Source organism: Paroedura picta, chromosome 12 (assembly GCF_049243985.1).
Source record: "Paroedura picta isolate Pp20150507F chromosome 12, Ppicta_v3.0, whole genome shotgun sequence".
NCBI lineage: Eukaryota > Metazoa > Chordata > Lepidosauria > Squamata > Gekkonidae > Paroedura > Paroedura picta.
In genome coordinates, this window is record NC_135380.1 from 5,683,339 (window position 1) to 5,704,245 (window position 20,907).

Here is a 20,907-nt window from a genome sequence, read left to right on the forward strand (position 1 = left end):
CTGGGGGCAGCATTTTAGGGATATAACAACCCTTGCTAGAAAAGCAGGACATTCTCCCCCCTCCCCCTTCCAGGTTTAAGATCCGTTCACTTTGCTCAGTTCTGACTTCTCGGCTGTCACCAAGTGCTTTGTGGTGTCCGTAGGACATCTAAAGCCAGGGGGAAGATCAGGTCTTATTAAGACTTGGAAGTGGCTCTCCGAAGATTCTGTTTCCTACCTCTCAGGCAAAATGGAATATGCTGAAGTCTCTGAGGCCCTTAGCAAGGCAAGGCAGATACATCCAGGTTATCTCCACTGGCCAAACAAGATGTCCAGTTCTGTGCAGGGAGACAGCAGCATAGTGATCCTGGACTTCCAAGTATGAAGTAGGGCTGACTCTGCATCCACAGAGGACACCTGTTTGCATGAAGTCTGGAACTCAAGACCTTGACGGCAGATACACCAGCTGAGCCGTGGCCGATATCTAAAGCACAAACTGGTGGTTTCCTTGGGTGTAGGCAACTGAGAACAAGAACCCCAAACAGGAGAGATTTGCAGTTTCTCTATATGCTTTGGAACTAAGGAGGGCTCAGGATCCCAGTTTCTCCTGAGGAGAGAGATACAGGGGTGGGTCTATCCGTGGCTATTAGCCATGGCAATTGAGGGGTACCTCCACATTCAGAGGCACTACACCTCAGGGAGATGCTCTTGGCCACTAGGGCCTGTTGTTGGCCATCCAGAGGAACTGGTTGACCACCGTGTGAGATGAGATGCTGGACCAGATGGGGCAGGGTGATTCCATGGTTCTTGGGGCGAGGGCAGATTATGCCCTGGGTGCTTCCCCCCTCCCACATGCACATCTGAGCAGGGTTTCCCCAAATGCCCCCTTAAAAGCAGAGGTTACATGGCAGCCAGCCGTGAGTAGTAAGACTTGTGGCCAGAGAGACCAAGAGGAGCTCAGGGGGGATACTTGGAGGACTTCACGGAGAAGGGCCAAGCGGCCAAAAGAGGAGTTGAGATCTCTTTGCTTTGACCCCAGGGCAGTCTGTTTTTGTGGTGTGCATGTCTCTGTCTCTGCATTTTTGGGGGGAGGGGGTGTCCTCTTTATTTCATTTCTGTTCTTTTGTTTCTCCCCTATGTATTTCCAGCATGAAAGACAACAGATCCGGAGAGTAAGCCCTGGATGCTTTTGGTTTTTTTTTAAATCCTAGTCTAGGCTAATCTTCTGCCAGGCGAAATCAGTAGGGCCACAATAGGGCTGGAACCCCCATCCCCACCCCCAGCCACGCTAACAACGGGGCTTCCAAATTTGACTGTTGGTGACTTGGTTCTAAGCTGCCCTCGCGGCTTGTTTGTTCTGAGCCCACCAAAGATTCTGCCCAAGTATGCTGTTCTCTTTCCTTGAAATTTGGAGCTGATTCTTCATAAAGACTGCAGACCTCGGCCGCTCCAAGAATGGACCAAGAGTTCTGTGCCCCCCTAATTGCCTTGGAGCGAAAGCACGCAGTCTGTGCAAACTGGTTCCTAGCCTTTGGCTTCTTCTTCTTCTTAGCAGCAGAAGCAGGATTGGAGTCCAGGAGCACCAACGAGAGGTTCAGGGGCTCAGCTTCCAAGAGTCAGAGCTGCCTTTCACAGAGCTTTGATTCTCAGGAACTTATGCCATGAAGATCTCGTGAGTTTTCAGGGCACCCCTGGACTTGACTCTTTGGCCACTGAGAAGAAGCTGCAAGCTCAAACCGGCTGTTCTTAGTAGCAAATTGCCTCCGAGGTGGAGGGGCCAGCCCTATTGCGACAGGTTGTTTCCCCCCCTGGAGTTCCCGCTCTTGTGTTGACCCCATCATTTCACCCCTCCTTGCCACCCAGTCCTGCTCACCCCCCAAGGCCCTCTTGTCTGTCTCCCACTGACTTCCCACCCTCCCTTCCTTCTCTAACAACGCCTGTGGCTCTATAGAAGATTAAACCTCTGCTCACTTGACTTTCTTCTTTGCCTTCCAAATTAATTTTTGAGGGTGGGTTTGATTTTGTGTAGAGGGGGATTTCCCAGCCATCGTACCATATGGTACCGCAAAGGGACTGCAGCACGGGGAGAGCCCTCAGACCCCGTGCCTGCCGTTTACGTCTCCGAGCGGAGAGGAAATAAAAAGTTTTTTTGCATTTAAATCTATATTTCTACCCTTATTTGAGCAGGTTGGCCCGCCTCCTCCCAAAGTGGCCAGTGATGGGCCTGGAGGGGTGGGAAGGGAAGGGCCCATTGAAATATTTCCCAGCTGAGGTTCTTCTCACTTTGGGGAGGTGTGGCCAGCTGACCGCACTTCCTGGTACCACAAAACCTGAAAAATATTTCAGCAGCACCCCCTTGGTCAAAAGGTTGAGAAAGGTTGGTGCAGAGCAAGGGAGACGAATGCAACCCCTGTTACAACCAGGCAGTCCTCTCTTTATGGGAATGCACCCATCATCTTGGCCGGTCTCCATCTTTCCCACCTGGGACTTTTCACACTTCCCCATGAAAATGTGGACCGGCCATGGAGATTCCCAAGTCGCTGCGGTGGGTGATGACTCGGATCACCTCAATTCACTGGGCAGATCATGCTTGTGGCCCCATCAGGCTGGACAAGGAAGAATCGAGGGGAAGCGGCATTTCACACAGGCCGGTGCTTGCTCGGCATGCTGGGAGAAACATGGCTTTGCGGGAATTCAGGCCTGCTCCTCACTTGCCCCGCCTTACCCCCCCCCCCCCCATACAGCACCCCTTTGCAATGCATGCAGCGTTGCAATGCTTTCCTGGCCGAGAGAGCAAATCTTGCAGCTGTCGTGTTTTCTTTATTTGCATTGTGCTTTTCCTTGGAAGGGCGAGGGAAATTTAGGAAGACCACCGCTGCATCGGAAGCGCCCGCTTGAAAGTTATTAGAAAAACCCATGTCCACCTCCCTGGCCTTCTTTTTACGAGCTGTAGTCCAGCTCTGACTTCAGACCTCCTCTGACAAGGATTAAACGCTGCCAGGAAACCTGTGACCAAAGTCCTGAACCGTTCTGCTGTTTTATGGACGGTTTTTATGCAGCTCCTGTCTCAGTGGTTTGTTGTAGTTCTTGTACCATTTTTTAAAAAGTTCTAAGCTGCCTCGAAGGGGCCTCCAGAGAGGCAGCCAGGAAATAGTGTAGATAAATAAGAACATTCTCGACAGTGGTTTTGAAGCCAAGGCTTTTTCTTTGCCGAGCGATTTCAGAGAATCTCAGAGCTGGAAAGAGCCATCCAGGCCATCTAGTCCCACCCCCAGCTCATTGCAGGATCAGCCTAAAGTGGCCAGAATATGTCTCTGTCCAGCCGCTGTTTGAAGACTGCCAGTGAGGGGGAGCTCACCCCCTCCTTAGGCAGCCTGTTCCACTGCTGAACTACTCTGAAAAAGATTTTCCTGATATTTAGCTGGTACCATTCTACATGGAGTTTAAAACCATTACTGTAGGTTCTCTCCTCTGCTGCCAACAGGAATTGCTCCCTGCCCTCCTCCAAGTGACTACCGTTCAAATACTTCCAAGAGATACATCATGTCCCTTCTCAGCCTCCTATTAAAGACCCTCAGCCTTTCCTCACAGGGCTTGGTCCCCAAGGCCTGGATCAAGGCCTGAAGAGCCAGTTTGGTGTAGTGGTTAGGAGTGCGGACTTCTAATCTGGCATGCCGGGTTCGATTCTGCGCTCCCCCACATGCAACCAGCTGGGTGACCTTGGGCTCGCCATGGCACTAATAAAACTCTTCTGACTGGGCAGTGATACCAGGGCTCTCTCAGCCTCACCCACCCCACAGGGTGTCTGTTGTGGGGAGAGGAAAGGGAAGGCGACTGTAAGCCGCTTTGAGCCTCCTTCGGGTAGGGAAAAGCGGCATATAAGAACCAACTCTTCTTCTTCTTCTTCTTCATCCTTGTCACTCTCCTCTGCCCCCTCTCCATTTTGCCCACATCCTTTTGGAGGCGAGGCCTCCAGAACTGCACACAGGACTCCAGGTGCTGTCAAACCATTTGAACAATTGCCATCTGGACCTGCCTGTCTTGGGGAAAGCACGTACTGGATTTGGCAAAGCAGACTACTGGAAGGCTAAGCCTTGGCAGGAGCCCTAAATTCCACGCGAGACATTTTCTCTACAGCAGTACTGTGAATCTTGAGCATTCAGTACATTTCCCTGGTCTCAGGAGCCCTCACAACAACCCTATAAGGTAGTGCAGTGTTGTGCTCCCTGTGTGGTAAACAGGGAACTGAGAGAATAGCAGTTTGCCCATGGCTCCTTGGCCAATTTTGTATCTGAATCATGGTTTGAGTGAGGGATTTTCTGGTTGACACCTTCAACCACGGTGCAGTGCTGGCCGAATGGTGCATCCCAAGGCCTTATCCAAAATGACTGGACTCTGATTCGGAGCCCCATTGCCTGAACCTTGGGGTCCTGGGTTGTGGCTCTTGACCAGGTCAGCCCACGGGTGCTGGGTGGCAGGGGGTCACAACCCCTATGCGTGAAACCCATTCAAAATGTGCTGCTTCAAAGGGCTGAGCATGACAGAGCCGGCCTATAAACTACCATTCATAATTCCTCGTTTTGTTTTTAGGCTGGTTCTTCATGGTGGTCACCAGCTGTGAATTTGGACCTCCCACGACCCATGTTGCTTGGTAGCTTAAAGCAAGCCTTTGTTCTCTTAGCCCATAAGGGGGGCATGATAAAGCTGGCCTGTCTTACAGGGGTCCTGGAATAAATTCTGGGGAAGTGCTTAGGTTGCATGAGAGGAGATGTGGGAAATCTCTGAGCAGGTTTCTCAATCTGTGGTTGGGGCTGAAACATACCTGCAGGGTCCTGATTTGGATCAGGCAGCAGCCCATGGCAGTGGAAGTACTGTTTTCCCAGTGGAAAGCATCCGTCTGAGCTGCCCCTAGGCCCGGGTAAGGGGTAGGGTGCAGGAACAGGCAGAATATGAATAATAGAATCACAGAGTTGGAATGGACCTCCAGGGTCATCTAGTCCAACCTCCTGCACCATGCAGGAAACTCATAACTACCTGCCTACCCAGAAGCACCTGTCTTTTTCCCTACCAAGGGTGAGAGCATCTGGGGACAAGGAGTCGAGTTACCAACTCTTGAGTTACGATAGCCCCATAGATTTAAGCATAAAGGCCAGGAAGGGGGATGTTTTGGAGGGGGGGGGCTCCACAGAGTGTGATGCCACAGAGGCCCCTCTCCAGAGCAGCCATTTTTGTCCAGGGGAACTCCCTGGAGATCAGGAGAGTGGAGGGTGGCAGCCCTAGACGGAAGGAGGATTTCTGTAGTGAAAAAATGCTCATGGATAAACCCTCCCTTGACAGCTCTAGAACTATAAAAATGTTGTCTCGTCCCATAATTGTGAAAATTATTAGTGGCTTCAGCCCCCAGTTGTGCTTCCGCCTACCCATCTTCCAGTTGGCTCCCCTTCGGGGGGGGGGGGGGTCTTGGCCAGCCCAGCTGTAGCCTTTGATTCTCCCCCTGCCGGCAGCAGGGGGGTCTTTAAGAGAGAGAGAGAGAGAGAGAGAGAGAGAGAGAGAGAGAGAGAGAGAGAGAGAGAGAGAGAGAGAGACTGGCTATGGCCAAGCCCCGTGTTCAACCAGTGGTAGACAAACATACAGTTCCTCCTATTTGATGCATTGTAGAGTTGCCAGATCCATCTGCGCTGCCAGTTGAAAATTGGAGGGGGGGTGTGTGCTTTCCAGGAGCTTTCCATCAAAACAACCCAGATGTGACAACGAGATTTTGGAGGACTGTGTTCTGGTTTAGGGGCAAAACTCTATGGTAGAATTTGCTTCAAACCATAGAGTTTTGCCCCAAACCTAGAACATCACCCACTCAGTTCCAGGTGACATCAGTGCATTGTGTTAAAAGTGACGTTCTTCTGGGTTGGGAGAAGTTCAGGGGGGCAAAGTGTGTCTGTAAAGGGGGGGACCCCCACCCAGACTAGTACAGCTGAGAATCCTGTTAGTATAAAAAATATCGAAGCTGCATGTCTTTACAGTCCTGTAGATGAGTAGGAGTAAGCCCCGGTGAAATGGTTGTTTCTTACATCTCCCTGGAAGATTTCTAAGTAACCGAAGTCCGCTTCTAGTGTTCTACTCTCCTGGGTCGCTAGCGTCAAGGTCAGACCTGGAGATCTCCTGGTGTTACTGCTGACCTCCAGACCACAGGGGTCCGACTCTTTGGGAGGGTGGACTGTATGGCATCATAGACTTCTGAGCAACCCTCTCCTCCCCAGACCCTGCCGCTCCATCGGCTCCACCCCCAAATTTCCCAGAATCTTCCAGTCCTGTCCTGTCCAGTCTTGTCCTTTTGTTGTGTTATCTTCTCCACGGCCCTGCGAGGTAGATTAAACCGAGAGTGCGAACTTCCATGGCAGAGTGCGGGATTTGAACCCGGATCTCCCACGTCTCGGTCCAGCTCTCGATCCGCCGTGTCACGCACATTGGATCTGGGCCACCAAAAATTACATTCTTTAATTGCTTTTCACGAAGCTAGCATGGCCACCTCCCTGCCCCACCTCCTTTTTTTTGACGCTGCGTGGAATCTATGCTAAAAAAAGACCCTTGGAATCTGAACAGCATCTTTTGTGCCTCTCTCCGCTTCCTTCCTCAGCTTATATGCCCCCCCCCCATTTTCCCCCCTGGCTTTGCAACTCAGGGCCTCCCTGTTTCTCCCACCCCCATCTCCGATTTCCCGTCCAAAGATTATTCTCCAGGGCTTTCTTCCACAAACAGCCCCAGCCAATGGAGCTTTGTGGGGTGAGACCCACCCCGCGAAAACCCCCTCCGCCCTCTTCCTGTACCATTTTGTCCCGGCTCCCTATGTTTGTGGTAGAGTTAATGTTTACCATCCCCGCCTCCGCTTTTCCTTGCTGCTCCCTTTTTCTTTGGGGAATGTGGGTGGGGGCCCAGAGACAGAAGGAAGAGCCAGGAGATTCCTTCTAACAGCTTTCTCACCGCCTTCCAGGAGAGAGACAAGGGGACACGCCCCGCGGTCAAGTGCCAAAAAGACACAGTAAAGCAGACAGCAGTCACCTGGAGGCAAGGGTTGCCAACTGGCCTGGAGAAAAACATCCTCTCCCTTTTAAATCGAGGCTTAGCGGGCCAAGCATATTTCTTTGCGTTATGCCTTCGTTTCCCCCCAGCCCAGCCTGATTTTAACTTGTCAGGGAAGTATCCCGTTACACAAAAGCATCAGCCTAGATCAGGGGTAGTCAAACTGCGGCCCTCCAGATGTCCATGGACTACAATTCCCAGGAGCCCTTGCCAGCATTCGCTGGCGAATGCTGGCAAGGGCTCCTGGGAATTGTAGTCCATGGACATCTGGAGGGCCGCAGTTTGACTACCCCTGGCCTAGATGATACACTCTAATTTTGCTTCTGAAAAAACTGTCTCCAGACTGAACGGAGCGATTGCTGAAGAAGACTCCGGAAAACGGGTGATTCAATACCTAGGACCCCGTTTTGATTGCCTAAACCAGGAGTAGTCAAACTGCGGCCCTCCAGATGTCCATGGACTACAATTCCCAGGAGCCCGTGCCAGCGAACGCTAGCAGGGGCTCCTGGGAATTGTAGTCCATGGACATCTGGAGGGCCGCAGTTTGACTACCCCTGGCTTACACTTTGAAAGTTTGGGATTGAGGACCTAATTAGATACAGCCTCCAGATTTCCTTTGGATACTGTTGGATTAAAGACGTACCCATCTGCACATTCCAGCCCTTACGTGCAAAGGGATTCATGTGCGGTCACCGTCCTTGTCCCCGGTCCACGTAATCGCTGAGTGGTTCAAAGTTCAAATCCGGCAGCACCGTGGAGACCCACAGAGTTCTATTCAAGGTGGTTCAAGGCTTTCCTGTGCATCCAAATGTCTCCAGGTCCATAAAAATGGTTAGCAGGACATACGTACAGGGAGAGGGTGAACAGCAATTTAGCATGCATCATACTAAAGGTGCTTAACAGGTGTTAAACACCTGAAGAGGTACACATGTGCCCAAATGGTTGGATAAACTTTGGTCTGTCTTAACAATGCCGCTGGACTTGGGCTTCGTTCTGCTGAGTGAGACCAACGCAACCACCTACCCGCCTGAATAAATCTTTTTAACTCTGCTTCTGGGCTTCTTTCTAATAGATGCTCTTTTAGGAAGTTGTAGAGTGTCCACCAGCTTACAGAGTTTTTTAAAGCTAGCATTACGGGAAGGATTATGTTCCTTTTCCTGTCTCAGTTCTAACTTCCCCTCTTGCAAAACTCTTTCTTTTCTTTTTCTTTTTGCTGTTTAGAAAATTATTTTGTGCATTTTTAATTCTTTGTGTGCATGATAAGGGCGGGACTCTTGTGCCGGCTTCCCTTGTGCTCCTGAAGCTTTCCATCACAGGTTTCTGCAGAAGAAGCTGTTCTCCCTGTATGCTCTTTTGTATCTGAGGATTGCTGTCTTTTCCTGAAATGAATAGAGAATGGGGTTGCATAGGACTGAGCATGTACGAGGCATTGAAATGTGGAGGGAGCCCCTTCTGTCTCCGTTCCTTAGCCCTGTTTGACAAAGCAGGTATTTGCAAATCAAATCTGGAAGAAGAGCTGCCTTTAACACTCTTTGTGACCAAGTTTGCCCCGTTATCAGTCGATTAGCATAAAACCTGTTGTGCAGGTGAGCTTTGAAACAAACTAAGCAAAGCTAGCTGTAGTTCCGTGGTGTAGGTTTTGGCTTGGCTGGAATAGCAAACAGAAGATGAGACATAAGCTTTGTAAACTCACAAAGTCATCAACTTCTAAGCAGATATGGAGTGAGGAAAGGAATTCCAGGAATAACGAAAGGGAGTCTCCTGGACAGGCAGATCCAAGATGGCAAATTATAAGCCAGGTTCAAGTTTGCAACTTGTGGCTTTAAAAAAAGGAAGCTTTTTTTTCTGTTTGGATTCTCCTGATTATTGGAAGGCTGACTTTTCCTCACCGGTTTGCATCTCTTCATGACTGCAGAGATCTGTCTAACTTGACTAATTTTTCTTGCTTTGTGACTAGCCAATATCGTCCTTCCCCTTCATCCCATCTTGGAATGATGCCTGGATTTGTTTCCTATTACTTGGCAGAACAGTGGAAGAAGAAGAAGAGTTGGTTTTCATACCCCATTTTCACCACCAAAGCGGCTTCCAGCTGCCTTCCTTTCCTCTCCCCACAACAGGCACCTGTGAGGTAGGTGGGCCTGAGAGAGCTCTGACAGAACTGCTCTGTGATAACAGCTATAAAAGGACTGTGACTAGCCCAAGGTCACCCAGCTGGCTGTATGCAGTGGAGAAGTGGGAAGAGAAACGGTCCCCTTCTCTTCTTGGTATACCCACCCCAAATTTGTCTGGGCAAAAATATCTCTTACACTCTTCCTTCCCCTAGGCTTGAAAGAAAGTGCGCTACAGGATTGTGGGTCCTGAACATGAAACCCTCCCCTTTTCCAGAGTCCCTGCTGTGCTCTCACCTGCCCTTGGCCCTTCATTTAGGTGCCTTCTGTTACTGTTGCTTCCACCCAGCCGCTCCCCTGCTGACTGCTTCTAACAACACGCTCAGCACCTGCCCTGCCGTCCCTCTCACTCCTGCTCCTGCAGCCACTCATCCTCGTGGCTGATAGAGAGCCAGTGCTGTGCAGCCAACCCGGCACTGCACTCGTGGCCTGCCACTCCCCTCTTATCTCTCTCCGACATTGTTCCTGAGGCTCTGATGAGAGGGGAGGTGAACTGGCTGGCAGATGACTCTCCGTGGCCCACTCAGGCCTGAGGGGCTGCAAGGCCATTGTTCTGGGATCTGATTGTGGATCCGTGTCTGGCTCCTCAGAGACTGCCTCCCCGCACGGGGTCCCTGTTTCTGGCTGGGGGTTTGGATCAGGTCTGCTGGTTGGCTGATGACATACTGCTTGTCATAACGCCGCACTCACCATGGCATGCCATCCATGTGTTTCAAGTTCTCTTATGTTTTGCCCAGTTTGCCAAACTACCCGTGAGAGCCAGCGTGGTGTCTTGGTTAAGAGCGGCAGCTTCTAATCTGGCGAGCCGGGTTTGATTCCCCGCTCCTCCACACGCGGCCAGTGAGGTGACCTTGATAGTGCTGTTCTCACAGAGCAGTCCTGTCGGAAGCTCTCTCAGCCTCCCTCACGTGGTGTCTGCTGTGGGGAGAGGAAAGGGGAGGCAATTTTAAGCTGCTTTGAGACTCCTTTGGGAAGTAAAAAATGAGGTATGAAAACCAACTCTTTTTCTATTTCTTCAGTGCAACTGGAGGTCAATAGCATAAGACCTGTTCGTAGATTCAGCTAATCTCAAAAGTTTCTGCCGTCAGGCAGATGGGTAAAGAGGGGGATGTCTTCAACTTTTCTTGTGCCTGTGAAGCACAGTCCGCTGTATCTCCGAGGAAGCCCCGGTTTTGCTGGCGAAGAAAGCACAATGGAGCCAGAGAGAGCGGCTGACGAAAACAGCCATCTGGGTCTCTCCCTGCTAGTTTCATCATCTCCTTGCTCCTACAGACCGGCCTCTGTGTCTTCGTCTCCCCACCCCTCAGCACTAAACTCTGTCCAACAACTTTGCATTACAGGAAACATCTGCCAAGGGGAGGGGAGGGGAGAGGAGGGGGGAGAGGGCCCGGGTTAGGTTACTCCAGGGCATTGGCCAACAGAATCGCACTGAAACTTCAAGCTTGTGCAAATCATTCCAGGATCTCCCCCCACCCCGAGGAAAAAAAACGAGCCAAAAGCAAAGCCGCCCTTCGAGGAAGTGACAGTCCAGACCAAGGGGAGCGCGAGGCAGTCGGTGGACGGGCGTTTCGGAAGCTGCTGCTGCGGCTGGAGCCGGCCTGTTGACTTGTTGCTGCTTCGCAGATGTCAAACAAGCTTGAGATTGGAGAAGCTGTCTAGATCTCAGCTGAGCTTTTTAGCTGCTCGTCCCCCCCTGGAGAGTCTGTTCTTACCGTCCTGGCCTTGGAATTTCTGGACAGTGCCGAGGAGCTAGCGTGCAATCTCCTTGCGGGCGGTGCTTTTTCTTTTTTGGCACCAGGGCCCCGCTGGGTCTGCGGCAAAGTCGGGGTTCTCCGGATGAAGTCGCCCCTCTGGAACCCCGCTGAAATAGGAGTCTAGACTCTGCATCAGCTAGAAGCCTCTCTCGATCAAGATCATCTCTTCCAGGCAACCTCAGGAGGGAGACTGGTTTTATTCTACGCCCACTTCTGGATCGGAAAAATTGCAGAGTAGGGTTAGCCTGTGGGCCCCCCTCTCCTAAAGCATCACCTAAAGTCGATAATCTTTGGGGCAGCTGAATGGGAGGATTTCTAAAAGTCCATCTCCTGCTTGGAGGCTGAGGGAAAAGAGTGGCCAAGCAAAGGGGGTGGGGGTGGGGAACGGCGTGGAAGTGACCCCATGGATTCCCTGGCCGAATGTGGAGTGCTCTGGACACTCCTCCTGGAGCTCAAGGACAAGAGACTGCTTTGGCGACTGGAGCTGCTGTACGACCTCCCCGAAGGTTGTGGCGGCTGGAGACGGGAAGAGATTCCAGCTGTGAGTGCCTCCTGGATGGAGCCCTCCCCCTCCTGGACAGATGTGCTTCTGACCTGCTCCTCGCTTAGATTTCAGGGACGGGCAGAAGCATCTGCCCAATTCTGCATGCCTTTATGTTTGGGTGTGTCGCTTCTCCCAAGGAACTGGGCCAGGCCAGGCACGGGGAAGGTTATGGATCGTACAGTATCTTTCCTTCCTCTCTCCTCTTTCGCCCCGTCCAGCAAATCAGGACAGAGATGTAGCCCCCCCCCCCCCGGTCCTCTTGAGCTTTTGCAAAAATGCAGCCTTGCGTTGGTCTGTCCAGCTTACCTAGCCGTCTGCAGGTTCCCCAGCACCATGGGGAGTGGTTTTCCTTCCCCGAACGTTGATCTTTTGCCAGGGGTCCCTTCCAGACTGTTTTATGGTAGCCCGTCTGTATTTCCTTTGCTGTTTGAAAAGGCGATTGGTATCGGAGTGGTCGTTGTTGGTGACTTAAAAGAGAGAGGATGTGATTGGGCTGTTAAGAACTCTGGTAGGAAAAGGAGGTTGTATGTAGATATTCTACACAGTTTCATGTTGGTTCCCACCTGCATAGTCCCTTCTCCCTTCCTTGGTCTCTGGACAGGTGATGCTTTATGGTGCAGGTGGCCCTTCTGGAGCATTCTTAGGTAATGCTTTAGAGCAGGGGTAGTCAAACTGCGGCCCTCCAGATGTCCATGGACTACAATTCCCAGGAGCCCCTGCCAGCGTTCGCTGGCAGGGGCTCCTGGGAATTGTAGTCCATGGACATCTGGAGGGCCGTAGTTTGATTACCCCTGCTTTAGAGGGGAAAAGCTATTCTCTGAGTCACCTTCAGAGTTAAGAGGGATATGGCAGGAGACAGGCTACTGGCGTTGCGGTTTGTCATTTTGCCGTATTGCTCAGCACCGTCTGAGCAAGTGAGGGTCCTGTTTTGACTAGTTGGTTCCTGGAGGAGCGTAAGATGCTGTAGCTTTCTGAAATGCCTGCTGCTGATTGGTTTTTAAAATGTATTTTTTTAAAATGTGAAAACCAAAAGGGGTACATCGGTGATTTTTCTCACTTAAACGGCTGCTCCCCGGACTTGTTTCATGTTCGGCCAAAGTTTGTCCTTTCAGCATCCCGTGTTTCCTCTTAGCTCCTCAAGAACTGCCCTGGATCTCCGGTAGCCCTTAAAAAATGTTTAATTGATTGATTGCTGCTTGAGAAGATCTTTGTGGCCCACCAGGGTATGCCCGTTCTATTATACCAGCCTAACCTGCTACTAAGCTCAGGAAAGACGTAGCATGTATATTCCTTTACTCAGGCGACAAAGAGCCCCTTACTAACACCAGCATGTTTTTCTAGAGATGTGGTTCTCCACCTGGGGGTCGGGACCCCTTGGGTTGGACAACCCTTTCACAGGGGCCGCAGCAGGGTGAGTAGCTTGGCAGGGCAGGTGCCATCCTCACAACAGCCTTGCAGGGTAGATAAAACGAACTTTCTAAAAATGAAATGCAGATTTCAAATCCCTACAGAGAAGGAGTTAGTAAATTGGGGGGTTGAGGTTGGGGGGTCCACGTACTATAAAGCAGGGGTAGTCAACCTGTGGTTTTCCAGATGTTCATGGACTACAATTCCCATGAGCCCCTGCCAGCAAATGCTGGCAGGGGCTCATGGAAATTGTAGTCCATGGACACCTGGAGGGCCACAGGTTGACTATCTCTGCTATAAAGAAAACATGGATCAAAACTACCAACCCATTAACAGCCTCCAGAATGGATTAGAGAGGTTCAGAACGGTCAAAAGGACATTCTGCTTTACAGAGAAAGTGATTAAAATGTGAGATTCGCTGCCAGAGGATGTAGCGAATTAACAACTTTGAAAGGGGATGAGATTGATTCATGGAGGATAAGTTGATCAATGGCTACTAGCCCTGGTGATTGAGGGGAACCTCCACATCCAGAGGCACTCATCTGAATCCCAGAGCCGGGAGGCAACGTCAGGAGAGGACCTCGGCCTCTGTGCCCCACTCTTGACCCTTCAGAGGAACTGGCTGGCCCCTGTGTGAGACAGGATGCTGGACTAGCTGGACCACTGGTCTGGTCCAGCAGAGGTCTTCGGATATTCCTCTGTCTTTTCTTCCGTGGGCTTTTAAATCTCTTGATCTCCATCCGACCTTCTCCTTCCTTACCCTCTCCCATCTTGGTCCTTGGCAAAGGCAGCGTCTCCTTCCCCCCAAAGCAAACCTTGTGGTCCAGATGAATGCAGGGAGACTGGCGTATGGCCAAGGGGAGCTTGCAGCATGTGGCAAAGCTGTTTGAAATGCTTTTGGCCCAGACGATAGCCCTGCCGTGTATTCTAGGGCTGGCTTGTCCAATGCGCTCTGCGGAGAACGGGATGGCAACTCTGCCCACGCTTCCCTGCCCGATCAAATTGCCTCATAGGCTCTGTCTTCCCTTCCCCAGCCTGCCCTGAAATTATCTCCCCTTGCCAGACCTCGACAGCAACGGGGGCTCAACATCCCCTGCTTTCCCCCCTGCTTAGTTGCAACTACTCAGAGCCCATGTCATGTCCCTCTCTGGCTCTTTCTCCCCTCCTCCCTAATGAACTCTCCTCTCCACGCAGGTGCTGAGTCCAACCTACAAGCAGCGGAATGAGGACTTCAGGAAACTCTTCAAGCAGCTTCCCGACACAGAACGTCTCATCGTCGGTAAGGCTTCCCTCTGCCCCGGGTAGCAAAGGCCGGCCGTCCCAGGGTCGGCCGCAGAACGCGGGGCTCATCGGAGATGTCTGTTGTTGACCGAGGCCTGTCCGCGGCAAACAAAAGCCTCTTGGTTGGGCCACCGCCGAACTTGGATGCTAAGTTTTCTCCCTGAGAACCCTGCCTTGCCGAAGATATCAGCCCAAAGTGTGGGTGGGGTGAGGGGTGGGCTGTGGCTCAGTGGAAGGTCCCAGGTTCGGTTCCTGGCATCTCCAATTAAAGGGGCCATCAATGATGCAAGGATCACTGCCTCAAAACCTAGAGAGTGGCTGCTGTTCTGAGCGGGCAACACAGGCCTTGAGGGACCTGTGGTCTGATTCAGTACGAGGCAGCTTCATGGGCAGAAGAAGAACTTTGGTTTGGAATTAAAAAAAATTTTTTCTGCCGACTTAGCATTAAGATTTGATGCTTTGGTATAGTTCCTCCTGGGTACATGCAAATCATCCCGTAAATGTATTTCTTATGTGCCAAGAGCTGGAACGGTGATAATGCCGGAGTGTGTAGTCATCGCTGTAGGTTTTCAGAGCACAGAGAATGTGGTTGTGCATATTAAGGGCCACTTATGGTGACCCTGTGAATTCCTGGCTTCCAGAAGGGCTTGGCGTGAACCACCTCACTTGGGTCTTGCAAGCTGAACCCTGTGGCTTCCTGAGTTGAGTCCACCCATCTCCCGCTGGGTATTCCTCTTTTCCTGCTGCCTTCAGTTTTGCCTACCATTATTGTCTTGTCTAGGGAGTCTTCTCATGAAGTGAACAAAATACAATACCTCTGTTTGTTTGTGTTAGCTCCCAGAGATAGATGAGGTTTGATTTGCTCTAACACCCGTTTCTTTGTCTCTGTGGCTGTTCACAGTCACTGTAAAACTCTCTTCCAACCCCATATTTCAAACAAATTCACTCTCTTAAAATGAATCCACTCTCTTGCACTCTTTCTTTCTTTCTTTCTTTCTTTCTTTCTTTCTTTCTTTCTTTCTTTCTTTCTTTCTTTCTTTCTTTCTTTCTTTCTTTCTTTCTTTCTTTCTTATGCACACTATTGCACGAATCTCAGAATTCAGTTCAGAAGAAGAGTTGGTTTTTTATACCCTGCTTTTCACTGCCCAAAGAAATCTAAAAGCGGCTTACAATTGCCTTCTCTCCCACTCCCAACAACAGACAGCTGAGAGCTCTGACAGGTGCGCTCTGTGAGAACAGAACTATCAGGCCTATGGCTGGCCCAAGGTCACCCAACTGGCTGCCTGTGGAGGAGCAGGGGATCAAATCTGGCTTGCCAGATTAGAAGCCGCTGCCCTTAACCACGACATCATGCTGGCTCCATAATTGCTAGCAATAAGAATGAAACGTTTAGAACGTCCTCTTTATTTCTCGGACCCATATGTTGTGATTTTTCATGTTTTTAGGAGAGAACAGCCTTCCTCCCCCTCTCCCCACTTCTCCTTGGCTTTGATTATGTACTGCTTTCTTTTCTCTCCCAAGGAGAGTCAGGATAAATGATAAATTCTTCTCCAATCCCAAAAGAGGATGTAGAAGACATGATTCCAGTTTGTGAGGCTGCATAAAATGAGTGTGGGTGGGGCTCCTCATGAAGGCCTGTTCTTGAGACGGCACAACTTTCATCACAGACAGTTTAAGCGAAGAATTTCGGAACTTGAAAGGAAAAGAGATGGACAGGGAAATGCTTTGGTACAGAAGTTAGTTGGATCGACAGGACGGTCTTGAAAGGATCCGAATCGGAAATGAAATGAAATGGGTTTATGGAGGGAACAGGAAACATTCAAGGGAGACAATGAACAATTGGAACAAGTGAGGGTGTCCTTTGTGGGGAACAGAACAGTCGCCTCCCCGGACTCCACCCACCAAAGCTCTAGGGATTTCCCAAGGGGGCGTTTGCAACCCTATTCTCCCCTCCCCCCCAATGTCATGCCTTCTTGGTGAGGTTTGGCTGCGTTCCTATTTTGCCACTAAGTCATTTCCCATTTGACAGCTTGCATAGGTAGAGTCTGTTTGTAGAAACAATGAAACCAAGAGGAATTGGCCATTAATCACAATGAAGGGGCTTTACAAACTGGCGATTGGAAGCCACTTAGAGACTCCTTCAGGCAGTGAAAAGCGGCATATAAGAACTTCTCCCCCTCCCCAGTCATTTGTTTACTGAAGTTTAGCAAAACCACCACAGTGCTCTGCTTCCTTTTATTTTGTGTGCAATGCCCAGTTATGTTTTGGTGCGTAATAAATCTCCCTTCCTCTTGCTCCCATGCAGACTACTCCTGTGCCCTTCAAAGAGACATCCTCCTGCAGGGCCGCCTCTACCTCTCCGAGAACTGGATCTGCTTCTACAGCAACATTTTCCGCTGGGAAACCTTGGTGAGTGGCGATGCGCCTGCTCAGCCCTACTGAACTCCACACGGCGGGGCCAGTTTCGGGACCTTTCGGGAAATGCTTCAGGAACCCTTTTCTCTGCCCCCTCCAATGTTGTCATTTCTCTTGGCTTGCTTCTGATCTCAGTTGACCGTTCGCTTGAAGGACATCTGCTCCATGACCAAGGAAAAAACCGCACGGCTCATTCCGAACGCTATCCAAGTTTGCACTGACACTGAAAAGGTATGTGTCCCTCCATTCTTAACCTGTGCGTGGGAGACGAGAATGGAGAACGCGGAGTTCTGGATGTAATTTGCAAATGGGTGCAGGATTGATTTGGTTTGGGGAGATGTGGGTGGGAGGCTTCAGCCTTGCTGCTAAAATGAGCAAGATCATGCCTTTGCCAACAGGCTCCATAGCAGCCTTTTAATCATCTGTTTCTCTGCCCTTCACAGCACTTTTTTACTTCTTTCGGTGCCCGAGACAGGACGTACATGATGATGTTCAGGCTCTGGCAGAACGCACTCCTGGAGAAGGTATTTCCTTTGTTCCTTTGCTTTCTCGATTCCAAAGGCTTCTCCCTCGCCTTGAAAGACAGCGTTCTTTCCGAGGCAGCTCGCAGGAGAAAAATACTGTGCCAAGTAGCTACAATAAAGTCAGTCCCAGGAAAATTAAAATGCATTGGACCTAAAGCACGGCTGCAAGATAACTTGTCCTCTGAAGCAGAGTTACGCGCTTCTAAGACTGTTGACTTCAGCGCACTTGGAACAGCCAAATTGGCAGTCACTGGCAGTCTTCAAGCAAAGGCTGGATACATACTTTTCTTGGATGCTTTAGGATGCTTAGGGCTGATCCTGCGTTGAGGATTGGGGTTGGACTAGATGACCTGTATGGCCCCTTCCAACTCTATGATTCTGTGATTCTATGAATTCATGGCTCCTAGCCATGGTGACTAAAGGGAACCTCCACGTCTTCTAGTTAAAATCTCAAGGATTTATATATGTAGCAAGAAGTGAATGAAAACTGGGACGAGCTGGGAGCAGTTGGCTTATCCATGGCGTTAACGCAGATTCCTTTTAGGAAACCCGGTTTTTATACGCTCTGCCAGTGGCCAGCAATTTCTCTGTTAACGTTAACAAACATTATGTCAACAACAATACAAACAGGTGTTCCATTCTCAGTTATTTTTGTCACCCATAACAAGGGTGTGGTTACAAATCAAATCCCGGTTGCTAGGTTGTGTTGTTGTTGTTGACTACACCCTGGAAAGAAAACAGGCAGCTTTTGCTAGATTAATTTTTAGGCTAAGCGTGGGGGCGGCCTTGTAGTTCAGAAAACCAGCACCCGATATAAAACTAAGAGGTTCTCGAAAGAAGGAATGATTCGTGCCAGAAGATGTTTCCTTTGCATTTCCCATTGGAGTTTGAGCTAACAACGCAATGAATGGTGCAGAGTCGCGTTTAATTCAATATTTTTCTTTGAGCCATAAACTCCCCCTGTCTTTGCCCATTTGAGTACTTATCTCGACTCTGGACGGCCAGTTGCTGGAGTTGTCATGCCTTTCCTGCAGGGATTTGGACTGAGACACTGCATTTCTGGAATCAGGACCACAACAGCTGTCTCCTTGTTGTCCTTCCCCCACCCAACCTCCATAAAGCAAACAGATTTTTGCTTTCCTTGGGAACTAAAAACGCAAGTCCCTTCGCCGAAGCTTATAGGCCTACGATGGGCCACGTGACCATCTCACGCAGGACTGCGAACATCCGGACCGTTGTTCAGCTTGGCTTTCAAGAAGGCCTTTTCTGCCTCCCTTCTTTAGGGCCGGCGGCGCGTTTGACCTTTGAAATGAAACGAAAGCTTTGTACACCATCGAAAAGCCTCCAGGGCATACGTAGGCTGTAGCTCAGTTCACAATATCCTTTTTTTTCCCCCTGTGAAATCTCACGGGCTTCTTCTACGAGATTCTGCTCTGGAACTTCCAAACGGCCGTCCCCTCAGCAGAATTTGCTGCTTACGCGACAATGCCTGCAATTTGGGGGCCATTCCTATCACATAAATGTTAGAAATCAATCGATGCTGAATATAAATGAACAAGTCACGCAAATAAATAGGCAAATTGCATAGCGGACACTTGAGACCAGCTAAGGCTAATCAAATGGTGCCTATTTTGGTATTCATTTACATCTTTTGCCAGTGGTTCTGGGTCTCTGCTGCTTGCTGTTGGATTGGAAGAGTTCCTGGAATCGTGCCAGCACATTCTCCTCTGGTTCTTGCACACAGAAGTACCACGATTCTAACCCAACATTACCTTCTTTCTCCCTACAAGGAAGAAAGCCAATGTATAGGCCCACAGATAACAATGAAAATAGTATTGATAGGCCAGGCAAGTCCGATTCCATTGGCTTTCGGAAACTGAGCAGGGCCAATCCTGGCTAGTATTGGGATGGGAGACGTCCACGGATTTGGGTGGTTATCATGAGGAGGAAACAGGCAGTGGCAAACCACATCTGAACATCCCTTGCCTGGCTGCCAGACAGAGATCTCCTGGCTGCATGACACACTCCATACGATAAATCAGGGGTAGTCAAACTGCGGCCCTCCAGATGTCCATGGACTACAATTCCCAGGAGCCCCTGCCAGCGAACGCTGGCAGGGGCTCATGGGAATTGTAGTCCACGGACATCTGGAGGGCCGCAGTTTGACTCCCCCTGCGATAAATGAATAAATGACATTGAGAATTGCCTTGGTCTTATTTGATGCCATTTCCAGCGCGAAGCAGGTAGGAATGATAATCTGACATCCTTCCCCGGTGCAGGCCTTAATTATTGAATTGTCCATTGCAAAACATTACAACAATTTAGGGCTGCGATGATCCATGCCGTGTGGTTGCAATTCTCACAGCTTTCTCTCCTCCCTTCTCCCCCCAGCCCTTGTGTCCGAAGGAGCTCTGGCATTTTGTACATCAGTGTTACGGTACCGAACTAGGGCTCACAAGCGACGACGAAGACTATGTGCCTCCTGATGACGATTTCAACACAATGGGGTAAGCCGAGAGGCCTGGAAGTGATGGGAGGAAGGAGAGGGGGCATCGTCCGAGCAGGGAATTGGGGTCACTGTGGGCGGGTGGGCAGGTAGCTGTGAGTGTCCGGCATTGTGCAGGGGGTCGGACTAGATGACCCTGGAGGACCCTCCCAACTCTATGTTCCTGCGATTCTACATGCAGACAGCTGGGTAACCTTGGACCAGTCACAGTTCCCTCAGAGCTCTCTCAGACTCTCCTCCCTGGCAGGGTGCCCGTTGTGGGGAGAGGCAGGGAAAGGTTGCTTGTAAGTCACTTTGGGACTCCTTCGGGTAGGGAAAAGTACAAAAAAACCCAGCTTTTTCTTCTTCCTCTTTTCTTTCTGCCTTTCACTTTTCCTGGCATCATTTTCTCTTCCCGTGACTCTTGTCTTCTCATCCCCTGGACCTTTGGTCAATGAGCATGTACAGGTCAGCTACAGTTGGGAGGGGTCTTCCAGAGAGAGGCTAGCACATTCGCCATCTCCAGGCTCAATTGGCGCCGTCTGAAATGTTCCAATTGTAAGCCGTGACTTCTTTGGGTAGTAAAAAGTTCCAGCTCTTCAAGTTGTTCCAAGTGCAGCAGGCTTTGGGGCTCCTCGTGCTTTCCAAAATGAGCCACAGGCTGGCCTGACGTACCTGAAGCTGAGCGTATGCTTATCATGATGTACGAATTTACGGAGCATTCTTTAAACGGGCTAGAGGCCATCTGGGTAGCAGAGAAGTTACCTGGTGAGAAAGACGAAGGAATTGCCCAAACACCAACGTTGCCCTCCTGGTCATTTCTTCAGCCCTGGGGTGGATCATTCTTTCTCCCAAGTTCATTCATTCTTCCGGGTAGGGAGTTGCTCAAACCTTCATGGATTCTGTTTGCTCTTTTAGCTACTGTGAAGAGATCCCGGTGGAAGAAAATGAGGTCAATGACAGCTCCTCCAAAAGCAGCATGGAAGTCAAACCGGAGGCCAGCCCCAGTCCTCAGCTCCCCAAGAAGTCGGTTACCACCAGCAGCACGTTGACGCCCACAGGAAGTACCGAAGCCCCAGTCCCAGTAGGTATTCCCCTCCTCCAATCACTGTTAGCATCAAAACCACCCGTTCTGGGTCAGGTCGTGCTCCCCTTGAAGGGACAGGGGTGCTCTTGGACCCAGGCCCAGCGCTGGGTAAGCAGGCAGCAGCTAGGAGTGCCTTTGACTGGCTAGCCTGCTGTGGCCTCTCCTGAGCCGAAATGATCCATCCCCTTT

The 20,907-nt window shown here is 50.4% G+C and overlaps 1 protein-coding gene across 13 annotated transcripts in view; it reads left to right on the forward strand.

Annotated features, from left to right (window-relative positions):
- GRAMD1B (GRAM domain containing 1B) overlaps positions 1-20,907 on the forward strand; it is a 110,162-nt gene that overhangs the window by 72,768 nt on the left and 16,487 nt on the right. For 11 of the 13 annotated variants that reach the window (XM_077307184.1, XM_077307185.1, XM_077307188.1 and 8 more), the window contains 7 exons: positions 1,128-1,151; positions 14,121-14,205; positions 16,513-16,616; positions 16,758-16,853; positions 17,066-17,146; positions 19,538-19,653; positions 20,550-20,715. In XM_077307184.1, coding sequence (XP_077163299.1) covers positions 1,128-1,151; positions 14,121-14,205; positions 16,513-16,616; positions 16,758-16,853; positions 17,066-17,146; positions 19,538-19,653; positions 20,550-20,715 — 672 coding nt within the window. The remainder of the gene's footprint in view (positions 1-1,127; positions 1,152-14,120; positions 14,206-16,512; positions 16,617-16,757; positions 16,854-17,065; positions 17,147-19,537; positions 19,654-20,549; positions 20,716-20,907) is intronic. The other 2 variants (XM_077307187.1, XM_077307186.1) reach the window with 1 other exon arrangement.